This window comes from Tasmannia lanceolata, unplaced genomic scaffold, assembly GCF_043159265.1.
Source record: "Tasmannia lanceolata isolate RefF3 unplaced genomic scaffold, GAP_Taslan_0.1 ptg000025l, whole genome shotgun sequence".
NCBI classification, from domain to species: domain Eukaryota; kingdom Viridiplantae; phylum Streptophyta; class Magnoliopsida; order Canellales; family Winteraceae; genus Tasmannia; species Tasmannia lanceolata.
Window position 1 is genome coordinate 10,170,279 of NW_027518702.1, and position 19,084 is coordinate 10,189,362.

At 36.7% G+C, this 19,084-nt stretch overlaps 1 protein-coding gene across 1 annotated transcript; it reads left to right on the forward strand.

Moving 5' to 3' along the window:
• The first annotated feature begins 1,200 nt into the window (after nucleotides 1-1,200).
• Nucleotides 1,201-16,522, forward strand: LOC143857877 (MICOS complex subunit). Its single transcript, XM_077368399.1, has 12 exons — nucleotides 1,201-1,355; nucleotides 3,189-3,252; nucleotides 4,760-5,578; nucleotides 6,731-6,868; nucleotides 7,006-7,158; nucleotides 7,306-7,383; nucleotides 12,035-12,127; nucleotides 12,376-12,495; nucleotides 13,575-13,652; nucleotides 13,847-14,026; nucleotides 15,067-15,168; nucleotides 16,067-16,522. The coding sequence occupies exons 1-12, from the start codon at nucleotides 1,342-1,344 to the stop codon at nucleotides 16,298-16,300; spliced, it is 2,073 nt and encodes a 690-aa protein (XP_077224514.1). The 5' UTR covers nucleotides 1,201-1,341; the 3' UTR covers nucleotides 16,301-16,522.
• Nucleotides 16,523-19,084: the final 2,562 nt, after the last annotated feature.

The window sequence follows — 19,084 nt, forward strand, 5'->3', positions numbered from 1 at the left end:
GCAAAATCTCTTGTTTGGTTGCCAACATAGCATTGAAATATCTGAAGATTACTAAACAAGTTTCATAAGTAATTATTGCATGTCTGGTGAGACGGCATCCATGTCCACCCACCCCACGCACCCACACGCACTCTACAAGGTTGGCAACTAAATACTACTTATCACTCTAGGAAATGATAAATGCACCCCTTTTCATCGCTCGGAATATCCAACTGCATTGTACGTGGCAATCATGTCACTTCATTCCTTAAATGTGAAGTACATCAACCCCTCTGCAGCCATAGATACATTGTAGTCGGGTGTCCCAAGTGATGAAAAGGGGCGCATTTATCATTTCCCATCATTTTTCTTTAAGGTAAATTTTAAGCAAATCAAATGTTTGTCACTTCCCTGTCGAGTACTCATACCACTAATCTACAAGGTAATTACATGCAGCTCAACAGAGTGGCCATCAAACTATTTGGGCTTCACATTTACCAAGGAATTTGACATGACTCGGGTTTGGAGCCCAAGCCCAAGCTCAAGCCCAAGCTCAAGCCCAAAGCCATCAGGCCCATCACCAGTACTAGGGGTGCAACTCGAGCGGGTTCGGGTTCGGGAGGCCAACCCGAACCCGACCCGACCCGAGTTCCAACCCGACGAGGTTCAACCCTACCCGAGCAGCCCTTTTTGCCAACCCGAGTTCAACCAGACCCAACCCGAGAATTTAAGCTTAAAAATTAAAAAAATTATTAAAAATTTCAGGTTGAACTCAGGTCGGGTTGCCCAAGCCCTCAACCCGAACTCAATCCGGGTTGAGAAAACCGAACCCAAACCCAAACCCGACTTGAACTCAACCCAACCTGAGTTTTTTTTCCGGGTTGAACCGCCGGGTTCGGGTTGAGCTCGCCCGAGTTGCACCCTATTTATATCACCACTACGAAGTAAGTGGGACCCGTCAGTATTAGAGAAACCTGATCCGATTAACGGCCGATCATCTGCCACGTCAGTGCTGGCTGGGGCCATGTCCGTACACCGGACACTCTCGACAAGTCTTCTCACGCAATATCGAAAAAGGGGAGATAAAGGGGAGATGATAAATTCGCATCCCCTGTGGCATTATTCGCGTTCCCTTTACTGTGATCTGACGTCAAAAAGCGTCAAAAAGAGGGACTTTAACGCTTTTTTGACGTCAAATCACGTTCAGTGGTGCGAATAATCCTACAGTGGGTGCGAATTTATAATCTCCCAAAAAAAAAACCCCACATTTTTCTTCTATTCCTCTCCCTAGGCGGACCACGGAGCTCTAAAAATCTTCTTTAATGGCGGTAGAATAAGATCTTTGCAACACCAGAGACGAAAATGATGATACGAAGGTACGATTCTCTCCTATTTTATTCAGTTCTCTTTGATTTGCTTCTGTAAATTTGTTCTTCCTTATTCATCTCCTCAATGAAATCTGCAGATTAGTATTAATTTTTAGGGTTTTGACAATGCTTTAAATTGATCTTTTATATGCGTTTCATTTGTTTTTGTTTTTTTTTGTTTTTCTCTCTCTCTAGATTAGTATTAACTTTTAGCCTTTTAGGTCATGTTTGAATTGCTAGAAAACACTCCTAATGGATTTTTTTATGGAAATTTAGGGGGAAATGAGCCAAATGACATGATTATGATTAATTTAGAGGAATGCTATCATAAATTGAAGGTCTCTGTTAAGTAAAAATTGAATAGGGTTTGTTCAAGTTATCTTTTTTTTTTTTTTTTTTTGGGTATAAAAAAGTAGGAAGTTTTAGAAATATTTTTTCATTTCTGAACTTTTACACAAAAATCCTGCAATCCTAACAGGGCATTAGGGTTTCTCTTCGAATAAAACCTGAGGCTTGATAGGGTTTTTTTCTAAATTCACTTTAATGTTCTTGTTTTATACTTGTAACCAGATGTTGTTTTTTGATGTTTGAATTTGTAGTAAATTGAATAAGTTACAGTGATAGGGTATTGAGAAATCACAGCTAATTTTTATAAAGGAAAAAAAGAAACTGGGATTTAATAATGCTGTATTTGAAATTGTTCTACATAATAGTAGATTAGGTAGCTCACGTGGTGTAGAATGCTTGAAATGTAAATAACAATACACACACACATACAGCAAGACATTATGGAGTTCATGTCTGTATTTATAAATTTAAATGAATACATATTTTTTTTTATGGGCGAGCTCGGTTAGGCGGACCCCTACTAGTGTATTAAATAAAGAATGATGATACAATAGCAGGAACAAGGCCACTGCCCAATCCTTATAAAAATGTCTAAGGAAAAGGGCAGAACAACTAGGGTCATGATACCCTTGAAGACAAACTCAAAACAACCGAGAGAAAAGAAATACAAGAGCTGGATTTGTGCAATTGGCGAGGCTTGGGACACACGTGATCTCGAAAACAATATACTCTCTCTCTCTCTCTCTCTCTGTCTCTCTCTCTCTCTTCTAAAAAGAGTATTATTTTTGAGAAATAATACAAACCACCTTTGTTGTTTCTTGAAAGGAAAAGCCTTGTTCATATCAGTTTCCATATTACTTAAGTTTCTTTTCTCTTGTTTACTGTCTACTGTTTACTGTTTATTGTTTATGTATTATTATTATTATTATTTTAACATTATTATTATTAATATTAATATTAGTAGTATTTATTATTAGTATTATTATTATGAGTAAAGTGTTCCTGCGCAGCTGCTCAGATAGCTTATCTGAGCAGTTGCTTCAAAAACTCATGTGGCCCCACATTTTTGGGGTGATCCAAAGCATTCATTTGGAAGGCCCTTCCATGGATAGGGTGTGTACCTAAAATGAGCCATTTCGGATCATCCTAACCCTGCCATTTGTGGAGGTAAAAAATGGTCAGAAACAATGTCTGCCCATTCCCCCCTCCACCTTTGATTGGGTTAGGATGATCCTATAGGGCTGATTTTTGGTACACACCCTATCCATGGAAGGGCCTTTCAAATGAATGCTATGGATCACCCCAAAAATGTGGGCCACATGAGTTTTTGAAGCAGCTGCTCAGATAAGCTATCTGAGGCGCAGAACACTATTCTCTATTATTATTATTAATATTATTATTAGTAATATTTATTATTAGTAATATTATTATTAGTAATATTTATTATTAGTAATATTATTATTATTTTAATTATGTCTATTCACGTTATTGTAGGTGCCTATTGGGGGTATCTTCTGGTCGATCTGGCAGATGGATGCCTAGTCAGATTACAACTCAGGTATCTATGCTTCACCTTGATTATTATGCTTCAGGCATGCTGTAGAATATATGTTGGGTTCTTTTGTTCTTTTTCTTTTTTTTTCCTAGTGGGTAGCAATGCTACTCCCAAGGGCAACAACTGTTTAAATGCCACCCAATATTGTATGACTTGGTAGCATATTGATCTAGTTATATGATCTCATTTCAATTTACACCAATTCATTTTGGAACTTTTTAGAGGTATTTATCATAATTTTGTTTTGAAAGGAGATATTTATCACTAAAAAAGATATCTATCATAATTATTTGTATCTAAAATCTTTGCACAAGAACACACTAATATTGAATAATTCTTGTGTAAACTGGTTTTTATTGTTTAATATTTTTTAATGTGCAAGGAGTGCCTGGTGCATATGAATAGTGACTTTGTTTTTTCTATGTGAGGTTCTTGATTGGTCTAGAACCAAGAAAATGGGCATTTACATGTAAATCTTAAGTAAATGGACATTTACTTAAATGACTTTAAATGTAAATATTAGGAAGAAAACCAAGAAGGAAGAGAACCAAGAAGCGGAAACAGGAAGAGATGAAAAAATAAAATAAAATTTGGGGAATTCGGATGAAACAGGGCATTCTGCTTGTTTCGTTCGGAATTCCGGTCGAAATGACCGGAATCCACACCGGAACGGAATATATGACCGTTCCGTTCCGGATTCCGGACCGGAACCGGAATTCCAGTCCATCCTGGCCAGAACGAAACTGAATTTATAACTTATACACACCCACACACAAATCACCTACGCCTTTAATTTAAATAAAAATTATAAAAATTATAAATGCAGGTATTTATGCTTAAAACTTTATAGAAATTTGAAGCTAACAAATTCTAAATCTACAAACACACATAAAAATACACAAAAACTTATGAAAATTCAAATAAAAAGAAAAAATCTGGCTAAAAAGATAAAAAAAATAAGTAAAACAAAAACAAAAACATATTTGTGTCCTCTGCTGCTGCTGTAATGTTTTTTTTTTCTGGGGCGTCTCGTCCCTTTTTCCTGCTTCTCAATATATTTGTCTTTTCTCAAAGTAAAAAGTAAAAAGAAAAAAGAAAGAGAGAAAAGAAATCAGTCACCATTCCCTGTTATTTTAATCAACAGCTACTATATTCAAGTGCGGAGATCTTCGAAATCCATTATTATCTTCCTACAGAGTTCCCTACAGAAGCAAATGTTCTTGATTCATAAATCATAATACTTCATGTATTAATTGACTGATTTCAAATTGACTTCTTTTTTCTTTGGAGGTGGAACGATTTTTCTTGGTTTGCAATGTGTAAGTGTTTTTTTTTTGTGTGTTTTCTGTAGTTATGTTTGTTTGGTTGATATGCTTATATTTTTTTGTTCTCGCTTAACCGGTGTCTATCTGTTATATTTTTCTAAACAACTAGTATAATTTCTGTATATGAGAATGAGATATTCATAATATATGTATATAATAATTAATTGTTCTCTGGTATGAAGCAGATCCCCTCTTTCCTATCTTCAAGAAAGGAGTTCTCTGCTGCATCTCAGCCGAATGCGTTCAAAGGATATGCTCCCCCAGAAAAGCCTTCAGGATCAGGAAATATCTCAAAAGTTATCCTTGCAGGTGTTGCACTTGGTACTGCTATTATGACAGCTTATCAAACAGGCTATATAGGCCCACCTCATGTTAAAGAAGAGAATTCTTCTCTCGAATCTAGTAAGTTCAATACTGATAATAAAAATTTGAAGGACATTAAACCATTGGAAGACCCTGTATTTATTCCAAGCAATGGAGAACTGAGTAGTTCGAGCTCCAATATGGAGGATGCCACGAATGAGAGTGAAGCTCATCCAGATTTTCCGTATCTTAAGAATCTGCAGAGCAGTAGGGAAGGTGAAAGCCAGGTGGAAGGTGGATCAAATGTGGCACTTCCACAGGGTGTGATTCCTGACAAAGAGGGGGAAATTTTGGAAACATCATCGAAAGGAAGTGTTGACGGGGAAAATTTGGAAAGTAGTATTATGAAAACTGACAAGATAGTGGAACAAAATGGGGGAACTGATCATCATGATAATCCGTCGGAAACATCATCCAAAGGCAGTGTTGACGGGGAAAATTTTGAAAGTAGCATTATGAGCACTGACAAAATAGAGGAACAAAATGGGGGAACTGATCGTACACCAATTTATGAAGAAAATGATAGAAAGAACACTGACACGATAGTGGAACAAAATGGGGGAACTGATCGTACACCAGTTTATGAAGAAAATGATAGAAAAGATTCACTTCAGCATTTAACATCCAATGAAATGCCTAAGGTATGTATTAATTTTGTTCATCTTTGTCTATTTCACATCACTGAATTTATCTGGGAAAAATGCCCGTCTCTGCGAGAGGTTGTGCTTTGCCTTCTTGTTTGGTGAAATAATTGGATATCCCTGACATGTTATCGGACGACCTTCTTGTTTGCTCATGGACCTTCTTGTTTGCTCATGGATTTCGCGGGACTGAAGCGGAATGCTGTTCATCTGTGTCTATATCACATCACAAAATTTATCTGGGAAAAGGCTTGTTTATGCTGGAGTTTGTCCTCTGCCTTTTTTGTTTGGTGAGTTAATGGGATATCCCTGACATGATATTTGATGGCGCCATTGTTTGCTCGTAGGTCCCATCAATCTCACCATCCAAAATGAGGAGAGCCCAAATTCTTGTCCCTCGGGACTGAAGCAGGCCCCCTTTATTTTTGTCTTTGTTAATTTTTATATACATGCAACACATGTCTTAAATCTTTTGGAAGTATTTTGAACTTTGTAGAATGCATTCCACGCAAAACATTTGTGAAGATCTATTGGACCGTTTGATTGTTCAATTATCTATCAAGTTTTCTACCTTTGGTGGTTCCTAGGAGTTTAACTTGCATCAAAATCCCTTTTATCCAACCATTTGGGGGCTGGGCTCAAATGGTATGATTAGACTTAGATATGAACGGCTTTAAATCTCGGTTTCGATGTCGATTTCAGAGGGAATTTCGGCTGAAATTTTGTAAAATCAAGTGAAAATTTTCAGTATTCCTAATATTTCGGTGGAAAATCGCTAAAATTTCAGTGGAATCTTGAAAAAGGCTAGAAAATGAAATTTCAGCATTTTGCCGAAATTTCACCGAACTGTGGTAAAAAACGATTTACTTTCGTTTTGGCCGTTTTGGCCTTGGCCGAAACCGAAAAATTCCGGCCCGAACAAGACGTTTTGGCCAAAATTTAAAACCCTGGACATGAACCTTAGTGCGGTTTCTTTCATAATGTGTCACTGCCAAACATATTTCTTAGATTCATCATGCCTATGTTTTCGTCTTGCTTTAGCCAGAGGGGAAGTTTAACTTTGAAATCTACGTATAGTTTTATAAAGTTCTTTGCCTTTCCATTTTAGGGTTTTTTCTATATTTTTTTTTTCAAATGGTATTTCTCGTGCAGGATGAACTAGGTGAGGAAAACAAGTTACTAACTTCCCTTTCCGATGCATACCTTCTAAGGGAGATTGGTGAAGCGAGTCCTGGGATTTCCCTAAATGGAGAGGCAACCGATGGCTCCACATCTTCTAATGAAAATAAGGTTATTTAATGGAAAGCACTTTTACCATGCCATATGCATTCTTTGCTTGCTAATACTTTGTGCATGTACTTTTCATCCTTAACCACTATAAGTTTGCCTATTTCCATATCTTAAATTTGGGTTTCGTGAAACTGAAGGCTTTCGCGGTTACCAGAGAGGATTTCAAGGATGCATACATATCCAAAGGTGGAAAACTAGTCCTTGATTTCATAGAAGCCATTCACGCCGCTGAAAAAAAGCAAGCTGAACTAGATGCTCGCATATATAATGAAGAAAAGCGGATGTTGAAGGTTTGGGCCATCACAAGATTACTATGATGAATAATTCAAAATGTTTAGTTCTTTATGACTTAATTGAGTTGATGGTTGTGTTCATTAGTTTGGGTTATTTATGAGTGTCTCTATTCATTTCTTGTCCTTGCATGTGCTATACTTAAGGAGAAGTATGAAAAGGATCTCAAAAATGCTAGGGCAAGGGAACTAATGTATGCTGAAGAGGCAGCACTCTTAGATAAGGTATTAACACATATGTAACTTTCATTTCTTTTTGCTTCTTATTTATTTTCTAATTTTTTAGTTTGACCAAGATGCCTTTGCTTTCTTATATGTCAGCTTAAGTTTTTAATTTGACTGTTTATGATTTTTTTTAATTGGATATGACTAGTTCACCATTTTCTTTTTTTCTTTTTTTTTTGGCATCTCATGCAAGGCATCATTTATGTGAGTTCAGTTAAAGTTGCATCTAATAATTTACGTAAGTAGGGTAATTCTATTTGGATGTACAAGGTTCTTTTTTTAGAATGATATTTCAATGTAAAAGTTTTCGTTATGAAAATGTGGATCATGGTGTGCATGTATCATCATCTGTCGAATGAGGTGCTCGATACTTTTTAAGATGCTAATATTATCAAGAATGTTCTACTCTGTTTTTAGGGTGGATTTAATAGAAGTATCTTTAGCTTTTTGAACCAAGGTTTTAAATTTTGGTTTCGCTCTCCACAGAAACGGAAATTTTCCTTTTCGGTTTTGGTTGGAAATTTCGGTGAAAATCCTGTAAAACCCCAACGATTTCATTTTTCGAATGCTTGAACCATGTATCACATGGGACATGGCCAATGTATCACATGGATGGACCATGAAGCGAAACTTACTCTAGTCCGATAATCCTATAACCATCTATGCTATCCTCAATCTTAGTTGAATTGGCCAATCTTTATAGGAATGCCTTCTCGACATTCATTGTTTGATTGAATGGTGATTCAGAGTTTTAGACCATATTGTGCTAGAAATGCTGGTTCTGTAAAGGTGGGAAGACATACCTGTGTCAAAACCATGGTTTTAAATTTCGAATTTTAAGATTTTGACCGAAATTTCCACCGAAACTGAAATTGCCAATGAAATTTCCACCAAAATTTCGTTTTCGGCTGAGGCCGAAACTGAAATTTCATTGCTCCTTATTCTCATCCAAGGGAGATTGCTTACAGTAAACCAAAATTTTAAACCGAAACCAATTATAAGATTTTTACCGAAATTTCCACCGAAACTGAAATTGCCACCAAAATTTCCACCATAATTTCACTGAAATTTCAAACCGTGGTCAAAACTCATTGCTCCTTATTCTCATCCAAGGGAGATTGCTTACAGTATAGGTAGGGTTGTAAATGGACATTCGAAAATTCGATTACCGTCCGCATCTGAATCCGTTTAAAGCGAATATTATCCGAATTCGTTTCAAATGGATATTATCCGAATCCGTTTATGAGATATCCGACTCTTAGCGGATGCGAATCTGGTAAATGGTACATCTGATCCGTTTAACATCCGAATCCGACAAGTACATCCGTTTTTCCCGAATATCCGGATCCGTATATCTGAATCCGTATATCCTAAATATCAGTATCCGCATCCGCATCCGTATATCTGAATCCGTATCCGGAATCATTTTATTTTTATTAATATTTATTATTAATAATATCATCAAATACGTGGAATAACAAATAAATCCTCAAATATAATTAGATTTACATTTTTGTCATCGATATATATTTACATTTTAATATTTATTAAATATAACTCCTTAGTTTGCAAAATAATTGGTAAATGGTCCTTAAGAAGCACATAATATCCAATGAGTCTAGTTTTTTTTTTTAAATAGTTGCTAAAAAGTCCCTTTAACAAATGTTACAAAGATATAAATATGTCCACGGATCCTTCTAATGTGCTTAGATCATGTCTATTAAGGTTCGCATTCGGACTATCCATCGGACCGTCTGGGTCCATTAACACCCGTACAGCCTTGGGGGCCTAATTATTTAATTTATTTCTATCTAAACCTAACTAGCTTGGCCATGTTTGGATTGTTGTAATTTTGTGGAAAAGTGTGTAAAGAAAATATAAAATGAGATTTTATATGGTGCAAGTGTAAGCCCTTATAAGCCCGTATTTTAAAAAAGTACTGTACGTACCACATCATAGGATGATCCAAACCGTCCATGTGAAGGAACACAACATAAATAGGTTGTTCCCCAAAAATCATTTCCATAGGATGATCCTAGCCCTTCGATCTATGGAGGTTTCCATAATAATATAATATGCATTTTTGTATAGATCAGAGGGCTGGCATCATCCTATAGAAATGATTTTTTGGGCACAACCTATTTACGTTGTGGCCCATCACATGGAAGGTTTAGATCATCCTGATTTTTTGTGCACAACCTTTTTACTTTGTGTCCCATCACATGGACGGTTTGGATCATCATATAGTGTGTCCGTACAGCCCTTTTTAAGAAATAAGTCTATAAGGGCATACACCATATAATTTCTCACCCTATTGTTTACCGTGGACAGCTCCATTTAGTGTAAAAGAAAGTCATAAAACACCAAATTGGGGCTGCATAAAGTAAAAAGGGGGAGAATGAAAAGAAAGTCATAAATACCCAAATCCCAAATGAAAACAAAAAGACAAACTTAATCGACTGAGAGGGAGAGGCTGGGAAAAAACCCTAAAAACAGGGAGCATTGAGAGAGAGGGGGAGGAGCCGCCATTCCACCACCATATTCTACCTCGGCCCAGCCACCATTAACCACCATCACCATTTTGATTCACCCCATTTACAATCATTAAAAACCACCATCTCCACCATTTTGATTCACCTCTTAGATCCACCCCAAACCCATTTTGATTCTCCCCATTTACAGTCATTAAAAACCACCATCTACATCTCTACCAAACCCTAGATCTACAGCACACCTTCTCCTCCTCCACCGAACACCACCAATCTCCACCACAGAGCAGCCATTACAACCACCCCCAAACTTCAGATCTGCCATTAAACCCCATCATATTCAACACCGTCACCTTCTCTGCCATCTCCGCCGCCCAAGCTGTATTTTCTAGCTCCACCACCACCGATTCTCCATTCCCACACCAGATCCACCACACCCTATCCACCATCACTTCCCTCCACCTAGATCTAGGGTTTCTAAAATTACAGAAGAGAGAGGGAAGGGAGATCTGGCCACCGGGCCTGAGCTCCAGCCACCTCCGAAGTCCGGCAACCTCTACAAATTCCGATTACTCTTTTTGTGATTTTGATCATCACAGATTTTTGTTTCCAAGGGTCTGAATTCGAATTCGGATTTAAATCCGGATAAACGAATACGGATAATATCCGAATTCGAATAATATCCGTAGGATTCGAATTCGGTAACAAATAATAAATATCCGTCGAATCCGAATTCGGATACGGATACTGACTATTGTAAACGAATTTGAATTCGGATATAGCAATATCCGATTCGAATTCGATCCGTTTACACCCCTAAGTATAGGCATGGTCTTGTTCTGGTCAAGGTTGTAAATTTCTTTGGAAGTCCTTACGAATCTCAATGGGACATGGACTTCGGGTGTCGATTGGCTTTTTGTCTCACTATGAACTTGAAGATGGGATTGGAGGCTCCTTTTCCTGAAAACTTAGAAGGGCCATGATTTAAAAAAGGTTTATGAGTTTTTCTTGTCTCACTGAGAAACTTGAAGATGGTCATAAAGTTCAGCAGGTTGTGTTAGGAGATGGTCTCGAGTTTATTTGAAAGTCTTTATGAATCCTAGTGAGGTGTGAACTTGTGGCTAATGTATAGTGAGTTGCTTGTCTCATTTTGAAGGCGGGTTTGGACTTTTGAGGCTCCTTATTCTCATCCAAGGAGGTGAGGGCAGTGGATTTCTTTGAAAGCCTTTCTGAACCTCAGTGGGTTGTGAACTTGTAGCTGATGTCTAGTGTCTTTGTTTTCCTCACCGAGAATTTTAGGTGGGGTTGGAGGCCTCTTTTCCAAAAGATGTTAAGAAGACTGCATTCAGTCTCTTCATGAACATGGCCCTTGTTGCTGATGGTTTCCGTTGGTTTAAACTAAGGACTTTTTCCACCTGCCCGACTTTTGGCCCCTGTATTTATAATTTTGGCTGAAGTTTTGGTCCTTAAGAGTGGAAGAAATTATTCATTATTTTTGTTAAAGTATAAAGGATATATAACACCTTTCTCCAACAGCTTAAGCTTTTGGAGAAGTTGGTAAGTTAACATAGTATCAGAGCCAAAGGTCTCGAGTTCAAACCTCCTGGATAGCAAAAATCCACATGCGATGGTCGGCCCAAAGTGGGACCACATGTGCCACGTGTTTGCCAAGTGGGCCACACGTGCAGGGGAGTGTTAAAGTATAAAAGATATGTAACACCTTTCTCCAACAGCGTAAGCTTTTGGAGAATTTGGAGAAGTTGGTAAGTTAACAATTTTTTTGCCCCCAAGTAGAATGGTTTGTTTGTGGAGAGAGACCCTAAATGAAGTGATGTTGGTGGACAAAGTTACTGATGTGGCTCAGAGAGTGGGCTACCCTCCTCTAATACTCAAGAATATTTACTTGGAAAAGATGAACTTACTTATCATTAATGTATAGCTGTGGTGACTGGTGAATTTTCTTTGTAGAACATTTTAAATAGTTATTAATTATTCTATGCTGTGTATATCTGAGGCAGTGTTGCTTGTTATTTCACGAGTTATTGGACATCATCCTGAGTGAGCAGTATTGACATTGGGACTATTTCTTGAAGCATTATTCTTTTTATGTTTCTACAAGACCCTTATGAATCCTTTTATGATGTTAATTAACCTTCCTTCAGGAGTTAACCAAAGAAAGAGCAAAAGCCATAGCTACTATCAAGTCGCTTCAGGAAAAGACAGAAGAGAAACTTAAGGTGGAACTGCAACACAAGGTGAAGGTTTTGTTCTGCACATTCAAAGCATTGGCTACTTACCATTGACGAAGATTTCAAATTTCGGTTCCGGTCTCAACTGAAAACGAAATTTCCCCCAAAATTTCGGTTTCGGTGGATTTCGGTGTAAATCTTATAATTTCGGCTGACTGAAATCCGAAATTTCGGTATTTCGACCGAAATTTAAAACCATGGCATTGGATAGATGCAAATTGAGATAAATTAAGCTCATTATTTCGCAATCACAGGAAGATGAAGCAAAATTGGAGCTGAAGAAAGCGCAAGAGTTAGCTAAAGCAGAATTAGCAGCTGCTATCGGAAAAGAGAAGTCATCCCAGATAGAAAAAATGGCAGACGCAAATCTTCATGTATGGGCCAGTGATATAACACCCATTCACATACCTTTTCTCTTTACTAGTCTCTAAAATCTTATCATTTTCTTTCTTTCCTTCGTTTTTTGATGAGTAACCGATTCTTTTTCTAGAAAAAGAAAAACTTAATAAGAAGGGGAAGAGTCCCCAATGCAAAAAGTATGCCTTGAAATGTATGATTTATCCGGCACTTAGAATTTATTGATGAGACCTGTGTCGGATGTGCGTGTCCACACATGTTGACTCCTTTTGACACTTCTAAATGTAATGTTCAAGTGTTTGACTTAATGTGGGCATGACAATAGGTTTTTGTACCATGTAAAATGTTATATTCTTTTTTATTATTGAATATTGTGTTTACTCTTTTATTATAAACTCTTTTTTAGCTCTTCTTCAACTAATATTTATTGTTATATCTCCTAAATCTAAAACCCTAAACAAACTCTTATTCCAATATTATATACATTGTATCCTATTGGTCTCCCTTTCTTGTTGCATATTGGAGACGGAAGAGAACTAAATTAAATTGATGAATGCGTTGCTATTTGATTCTGATGTTTGTTTTAGAGTATAGTTGATTAATCCTAAGATTTATTAGTTTGTTAAATGAATACCTTATTATATTGTTGCATATTATGATAGTAATCATTAATTTGATATTTATGTGCTTGTATGGCATGTTAGCATTTCCTAGTTTTTTAGGGTTTTCCATATCAGACCTCGTATCCGTGTTGAAACTCGACACATGAATTCGTGTCCACAAATCATGATTATATATGCTTTATATTTTAGCCGTGTCACCGTTTCTAAATTTTGGAGGTTTGCCGTGTCCAACACTCCGTGTCGACATGCAACACTCATGTCCGTGTCCACAAATCCTTCCTCGAACTTAAAGTCCTGTATTTATTTCTATGATAAGCAAAGGATTCTTAATTTCTTTTGATATCTGAAAGGGTTTTTGCTTTCTTTCGATATCTACAGACATGGTATCATGTCTTTGTCTATTCATTTCATCCTTGTTTTCCCTATGATGCCCGGGTTGACTATTTTTTGTGTTGTGTGTTTTTTATTTACAGATAAATGCCTTGTGCATGGCATTTATGGCAAGATCCGAAGAGGCACGTCAGAGTCACTCTGCTCACAATCTGGCTGTGGTAATTTCTTGTTTCTAACAGATGACTTAACTTCATTTGTTCCTCATATCCTTTTTATATGAAAAACTAATAAGTTTTCTTTTATATGAAAAACTAGAAAGTTAGAAAAGTCATTTAAGGCATTTGTTCAAATATTATTTTTGATTGTGAGTTGTAGCCCCTTATACACTTGTTTCTATATTGTGGTCTTGCAGGGAGCACTTGCGTTGGAGGATGCACTATCTAAGGGTTTACCAATTCAAGCGGAGATAGATTCTCTGTACGCTTCTCTTGAAGGCATTGAACCAAACTCACTTCTAGACTTTGTGTTTTCATCCCTTCCTAGAGAAACACTGATCTCTGGTATAGATACTCCATTGCAATTGATTCACAAGGTAAGTTAATGGAAGTTATTATTTTTTACGTCCAATGCTAATTTAGAATATGGCTACTTATCTTGGTGTTGCTTTTTCCACTGTTTGTTCTTTCTCTTGTTTCATCTTTTACCATTAATTTCACTTCCAGGCATGAGAGGCAGGTTTCTCCCTATGATACCTGTGACACTACAAAAAGTTTATGCATGTGATTATTTTGGAAATGTTTACTTCTGACCATCTTCTCGGTCTTTCGGTTTTTAAATATAATTTCACCATTTCAAAAAAAAATGTTTACTTTTGACAACGGATGATTTCTTAAAAATAATAGTTAAATAACTTAAATTTATCTCTGCTTAGTCAAAATTAGTAACAGTTCTGCAAAACTAGAAAGGAAATCAAAATCAAACGGATCTGGCACTCTTCTCCCAAACCTAAGACATTTGTAATTTTGAGAGACAATGATGAATCTGGTGACGATAATTAGTAATCACGTACCAAACCTGATTTTCCAATTAAGATCAATTTACTTGAATTTGTTTCAACATAGTTTTGAGCCCTGTACTGAATTTTATACTGTAGAACAAATTTTTTTTATTTTTTTTTGAAAGATCACTATTTCGCTAGATGAAACCAGAACCAAAAACAAAATAGCACTGGGAACAAGGTCCCCCCAACCGCAGCAAATATCTAGCTAGCTTATCTACGTCTTCATTAGCAAATCTCTTCATATGTTGGAATTCAGGTATAATTAACAGGACTAGGTCCCCAATTTCAGAGATAATGTCCACTAACTTCCAAGCACCAGATGCTTTGTTACTTGCCCAGGCGATTAACTTTTGATTAATCTCCTTCAACAATCAACGTGCCGGATCCAAATTTAGCAAACCATATCAAACCCCATAAAAGAACTCTTACTTCCGTGTTCTTGTACTGTAGAACAGTTGCTGCTTGGCATGCTTTTGCTCTAGTTTGATTCTTCAACTTCTTTTGAATGTGTGATTCTAGTAATAGAATAACGGAAACTGATATTGTTATACCTTTCCAAATTTTTATTACAGTTTGATGAGTTGAAGGGAAAAGTGCGGCATTTTAGCCTTATTCCATTTGGCGGAGGCGGTATGCTGGCTCATGCTGTAGCTCATATAGCATCTTCATTAAAGGCAAGTACTCCAGTATATTACTCCACATGAAAGCATTCTGCATTATCCCAAACAAAATATTGTGTGCAAAATCTGGGTAAAAAATATGCTCCCAGTTACGTAAAATGTAAAAACTTCTATGATTTAGTCAACACTCTGAATTTATTGAATTTATTGGTGAGACATGTGTCGTGTCTTGTCTGACACGTGTGGACACTCCTTTTGACATTTAAGTGTACTGCAAGAAGTGTTATACTTATTGTGGGCGTGTCAACACATTTTTTTAGTATGTCAAGTGTGAGATTCTATTTTATTATTGAATATGGTGTTTGCCTCTTTCATTATAAACTCTTCTTTTAGCTCTTCTTTAACTAATATTCGTTGTTATATCCCCTCCCCTAAACAAACCTTTATTCCAAAATTATATTCATTGTATCATACTAGTCTCCCTTTCTTGCTGCATATTGGAGATGGAAGTGAACTATATTAAATTGATGAATGCGTTGTTATTTGATTATCTCATATTTGTTTTAGATCTAATAATCCTAAGATTTATTAGTCTGTTAAATGAATATCAGATATATATTGTTGCAAATTATGATAGTAATCAGTACTTTTATATGTGTAAGTATATAGGCGTGTCACCATTTCTAGATTTTTAGGGGTTGCCTTGTCAGACACCCCGTATCCGTATCGAAACTCGATACACGAATCCGTATTCACAAATCATGATTACATATGCTTTCTATTTTAGCCGTCGCCATTTCTAAATTTTTGGGGTTTGCCATGTCTAACACTTTATGTCCGTGTCGACACGCGGCAAGTGTCCGTGTCCACAAATCATAGTCACAGTTATCATGTTAAGCATGGAGTCTTAACTTCCAAATTTGCTAATAATTCGTACTTTCCTAATTTATAGCTGAGAGAAGAAGATCAATCTGGGGATGGAATTGAGTCTGTTATCAATCAAGTCGAGTACTTTTTATCCGAAGGGAAACTTGCTGAAGCTGCAGATGCACTAGAGGGAGGTGTTCATGGCAGTCAAGCAGAGGTAATCATTGGCGAATGGGTGAAACAAGCAAGGAACAGGGCTATCATGGAACAAGCTCTATCCCTGCTCCAATCATATGCTATCTCTGTAAGCATTACTTGATTTTGAATAGATCTTCCCAGTTTTCAGATTTTGCACCCTTCTCCAAATCCTTTCCTTTCTTTAGAGTTCTTGCTGGTTTTATTAGTTTTCTTTGTTCTTTTTTTCTAAACAGCAGGATGAATTTTCAATACCTTTTCTGCCTTCTGGTCAATTGAGTCAAACCCAATATACTGTTGTATCCAACTGCAATGTCAAGATGATAATTCAAAAGCATTTAAATAATTGAGTTTTCCAATTCTTTACTGAAGTTTCTGTGTTGTGTATTTTAGACTAAACCACTCTTCTACAGAGGGGTAATGCAACACCATTAGGCCTTTTGGTACATAGATTTTATAATCCAGGATTGTAAAATCCTGGATTTTGTAATCTAAAACCTGGATTTTACAATCCTGAAAATGTACAATCCTGGTTTTAGTTTATAAAATCAAGGATTTTATTATCCTGGATTGTAAAACCCATGTATCCAAATGCCGTCAACTCGGCTCAGGTTGAGCTTTTGCTAATAAATGAATTGGAATCTACCTGAACCCGACCCGATTTTAAGGTAGAAGCTCAACCCAAATTCCCAAAAATCGACCCAAGTTGCATCCCTATCAACCCCGTCAAAGTGGTTTTTTTTTTTCCTATTTTAGTAAAATCAATCATTCCAAGACAAATTTAGTGTAGATTTGAATTTAATTTATATTCACTTTAAATTTAATTAACTGCTAATACTGTTGAATACACGGTTTGTACCAGTATGGGAGGTACTATTGATTGTTTATCATCTCGATTTTTTAAAATTATATTTTATTTTGTAGTGTTAAATTTTTATTCTGTATTAGTAAATGTGGCTAAATTTGATCCTATTTGTTATGGTAGAGGCTTCAGAGTCTGAAATTGTACCTGCTTATATGTAAAGGATTGATCCAAACCTTTCATTCAGTAGAGGCCACCACCATTGAGGGGCCATGCTCAAGGATTGGAAGTACACAGATAGGATACCATATAATTCCTTCTTGGTGGATAATACCATATAGTTCTAGTTCCTACAGAAGAAGATGTATAGATTTTATGTATTGGGGAATGATATTTTCACCTTTGATATCATTTCTATCCTTCTTATTTTTCTGGGGTTTGGCGACTAGGGTATAGGGTTTAACATATGGGGCATGTTTTGCTACTATGAAGCAATAGTCCTTGGAAAAAAACCGTATTTCTTTCAGTGTTTTTAGGGGTTTCTCAATCTCTCCCCACTTCAAGCCTCTCTCTCTCTCTCTCTCTCTCTCCTCCTTTTCTCTTTTACAATTGGGTCCACAAATATTCCATGAAATATTTTGGGAAAGGGAAATGATTTCATCACAAACATGTTTTGATACAGGAAGAAACATTTTTTGTGTGGTTGTTTTAGCGTTTAAGAAAAGACAAACGAAGGGGCTGAAAATGCTGTAATTTTTTTGAGAAAAGACAAATAAAAGGAGGTGGAAATGCTATAAAGGAGGGTGTAAATATCATTTCCCTCCTTATCACTTCACATGAATATAAGTTGGTAATCTCTCTCTCTTCCTCGTGGATATTTTTCTATGCTCTACTACTGCTTGTTTAGGTTGGGGATGTGTGGTGGGCCCTTGAGTTCAAGTATTCTGTCTAGCTTATGGGCCCCACCCCCTTCCCCATATCTTGTACTAGTAAAAAGAACGTGCAACCAAAGGAAATGTACAAACTATAAGGCCAAAAAGAAAAATACACTAACATTAGAAAACAAAAAAGTATCTTGTAAAGAGTTTAAAGCTTCTCTCTGACAGAACTCCTCCTTACAAGAGGTTCAAAACTAGAAGCTTCCTTCATTCATCACGGGAACTCAGAGCAATGGTCGCAGATTTTAGAAAGAGTGATATGACTACTGCTTTTGTTGCTTGAAAAGACTCTAGAGTGTTATGTGCCTAGTGGGCTGTAACACCTATAAACAAAATGAAAATATAGAAAAGAGGAAGTAAAATTCTACTCTTTTCATTTCATTGAATTACTACTACATAAATACAATCAAGATGGAGTGCCACATCACAAGCCCATTTACCTACTGACAAGACACATAATCGCTTTGCTGATTTCTTTCAAGCCCTCTGCAAATCGTTTTTGTCCTTCCATCATTTTCAAAACCAATGTTTTAATTTCCTCTAGATCTTCACATATCGATTCCTAGAACACCGAAGGCGCAGCCACGGCGCAAGATCGACGGGAGAGATGATTTTCTTAGTAGAATTTTGAGGACACCCACTACTTTTACACCCCGCCACTTTTCTTTTCCCATTAGAGCTGTATATATTCCATATTTTTGATAGGGAAATGTTATCAGCATTACTGTATTTTAATGAGGGCACTCTTCACTTTATTCAAAATACGGTATGGCCCGCACCATAGGATGATCCAAACCGTCCATTAGATGGGCCACAGCCTAAATAGGTTGTGCCCCAAAAATTATTTCCATAGGTTGATCCTAACCCTCCGATCTATAGCGGGTTAGGATCAACCCTCTAAAATTCAGATCATAGGGTTAGGATCAACCTATGGAAATGCTTTTTGGGGCACAACCTATTTAGGCTGTGGCCCATCTAATTGACGGTTTGGATCATCCTATGGTGCGGGTCATACCGTATTTTTGTGGTTGTTTTAGCGTTTAAGAAAAAACAACGAAGGGGCTGAAAATGCTGTCATTTTTTTTTTGAGAAGAGACAAATAAAATGAGGTGGAAATGCTATCAAAGAGGGTGTAAATATCATTTCCCTCCTTATCTCATCACATGAA

What these genes read in the sequence shown, in the direction of transcription:
- LOC143857877 (XM_077368399.1), top strand. An exon ending in AGGCAGCACTCTTAGATAAG is followed by an intron (nt 7,384 to 12,034) that starts GTATTAACACAT and finishes ACCTTCCTTCAG; the next exon opens with GAGTTAACCAAAGAAAGAGC. An exon ending in TGGCAGACGCAAATCTTCAT is followed by an intron (nt 12,496 to 13,574) that starts GTATGGGCCAGT and finishes TTTTATTTACAG; the next exon opens with ATAAATGCCTTGTGCATGGC.